At 36.0% G+C, this 2,500-nt stretch overlaps 1 protein-coding gene across 7 annotated transcripts in view; it reads right to left on the bottom strand.

The window, feature by feature from the left end:
• Nucleotides 1-177: 177 nt before the first annotated feature.
• The window catches only part of LOC119598663, a 14,379-nt gene continuing 12,056 nt past the window's right edge, over nucleotides 178-2,500 (bottom strand). For 3 of the 7 annotated variants that reach the window (XM_037948377.1, XM_037948373.1, XM_037948376.1), the window contains exons 13-14: nucleotides 2,374-2,473; nucleotides 654-777 (exon numbers count right to left, since the gene is read on the bottom strand). In XM_037948377.1, the coding sequence (XP_037804305.1) occupies nucleotides 654-777; nucleotides 2,374-2,473 (224 nt within the window). Of the gene's footprint in view, nucleotides 778-2,373; nucleotides 2,474-2,500 lie in introns of all 7 variants that reach the window. The other 4 variants (XM_037948372.1, XM_037948371.1, XM_037948379.1 and 1 more) reach the window with 4 other exon arrangements.

Raw genomic sequence — 2,500 nt, 5'->3', positions numbered from 1 at the left:
GTGTGTGTGTGTGTGTGTGTGTGCGTGCGTGCGTGTGCGTGGGTGTGCATGTGTGTGTGCATGTGCGAGCGCATGTGTGTGTGTGTGCCAAATAGAAGTCTGATGTTCTGAGTAGGAAAAAGAGAAAAGGAAAACATGTATAATCAAAATTGAAGGGTTTCAAAATGAAAAGCAGCCTTTTTTTATACACATACTTTATCATAGTAACTAAGTTATACAGAATGTGTCCATGTAAAGTTTGAGCTGAATTAATTTTCTTTCTAATTCAAAGCCAAGAATTAGCTTTGTTCTTGCAGTTTGTATGCAAATAGACCGAAATAACTGTACATTAGTGACAGTTGTAGCCACAGTAGATTTACAACATGCAGCACATGTTGGATTACATATGAAGGGGAGAGCGCTAATAAAAACTGAAATCATGAGAATTTCCTTAGGAAATTAGAATGAGAAAGGATGAGGAGAGGGGAGAGATGCAAATCACATTCTTTGAGGCCTAGCCTTCACTCTGGCACAGGAGTCTTACTGTCTGGGGCATTACTATGACTTATTCTGTATGGTAGCCAGAGGCAACACCCACACTGAAGGCTTGTGTGTCTCTCCTCTATGACAAGATAGGATATGCCTTTCACCCTTTGGTCCAGTTGACGTGCAGCCTAGAGGATGACTAAGGGGAACTGATACCTCATTGGGCCCCACACTTCTGAATCCTCATACGAGTCTTCCATGAACTCTTCGTCGGTGTAGCTTTCACTTCTGTAAGAGCTGCAAAGGAAAGACCTGCAATCATTAACCCAACCACCATGGATTTATGTTCTGTCCCCTGTAGTTTTTTAATTTTGTTACTGACAAATGGCTACACATGTGCTCAACCGGCAAGGAGTCTATCAGTAGACGCTAGTGACCGATCCTGATTTCCCCATCCCTTGAATTGGAGGGAAAATGTGTTTTTTGTTTGAACCTTTTCCCGACGGGTAGTATTCATAGTGGCCCGGGCCTCGCTGCCGGGGGCTTATATCGTCACCCTAGCATGCGCGACCACTCATGCCCAATACCAGCATCCCTTGCCTTTTCTTCGTAATACTAAGAGCCTATGATGTATTTTCAATATTATTATTTTCTAGGGTCTCTATTTGCCATATTTCCTGATTAATCAAGACTGTAGGATATTTTTGTTGTTATATAGACTCCATAGTTGATCATTATTCGCTCTATAGTCATGGCATATCCATACATACACCATGGCATGTATGTACATGCCCCCGGCAGATAGTCCCGCCGTGCCATGACATGTTATTTTTTTTTTTGCATTTTTTTTTTATGTTATTTTTAAGATAACTTTAGTTTTAACAGGTTTTTATTATCACTTTCATATAGATATACTTTTATGTTCAGTGTTTTTATAAATATGTGATTTTTTTTTTTTTCTTCAAAAATACATATCGGTATTTTCACATGGTTTTACATCATCACTTCATGAATACTTTATAATATCTTTTTAATGCTAACCTCGGAAGCCCGAGAAGCCTTTATGAAATGCATAGTATAGGAAAAATGAGAAAAAGTGTTAAAAACTACTTAATCACATTTTCAGTGGCAAAAAAAATATTATTTTGCCATAATTGTAAAAAAAAAAAAAAAAAAAAAAAAAAAAAAAAAAAAAAAAATAATAATAATAATAATAAAAAATAAATCATGACATGGCAATACATACACCATGGCATGTACGTACATGCAGATAGTCCAGGCATGCCATGGCATGTATGTACATGCCACCCATCGGGAAAGGGTTTGTGCAATTGATATTGACACTGCTATTATTGTTATTGATGTTATGATTATTAAATAGTTTTTTATAATATTGGTAACATTTAAGACAATTAAATAATACAAAAGACCCTTTCCAAAAATCAAAGGAAAGGGTACACAGGTGAGATAGGTAGGACTAATAACTGACTCCTTGGTGATTAAGCACTTGTAGAGAAATCTATGTGTAAATATTATAAATAAACTTATATTACAGTATTCTTGCCATCTGTGCCCAACTCATAAAGTTTCAGAGGAACCACAACATACAGGGGGACTGGATAGACCTAGTCAATGAAAAGTTTGTCAAAAACAGGTTTTAAATGAAATGTTAAAAAGATTGACTGGAAAAAATGCAGATAATAACCAAAGCCCTAAATGGGCTTATTTATTTTGCCCATTGTTTTTTTAACTAAAATTGTGGCTAATAATTTATTGATTAAAACATTACCTGCATTTTCTCTTGTAAGGGGAGATATTTTCAGGTTTTAAGTACCATAGTTATGTCTCAGCTACATATCTTAATACACAGACTGATGATCCTGTTATGAAAGTAGTGATATAACATACCTCTTCCGTCGAGGATTGTAAATTATATGGATATCATAATCTTCCATCTCTGTCTCCTTCAGGAATGCATTAAACTCCTCTGCTGTTATATTCCAACCCCCTGTATAGTGAAAAGAAAATCTTCATT

The sequence above is a fragment of the Penaeus monodon genome, chromosome 41 (genome assembly GCF_015228065.2).
Source record: "Penaeus monodon isolate SGIC_2016 chromosome 41, NSTDA_Pmon_1, whole genome shotgun sequence".
NCBI classification, from domain to species: Eukaryota; Metazoa; Arthropoda; class Malacostraca; order Decapoda; family Penaeidae; genus Penaeus; species Penaeus monodon.
This window is presented reverse-complemented; position numbering and strand designations above follow the sequence as displayed.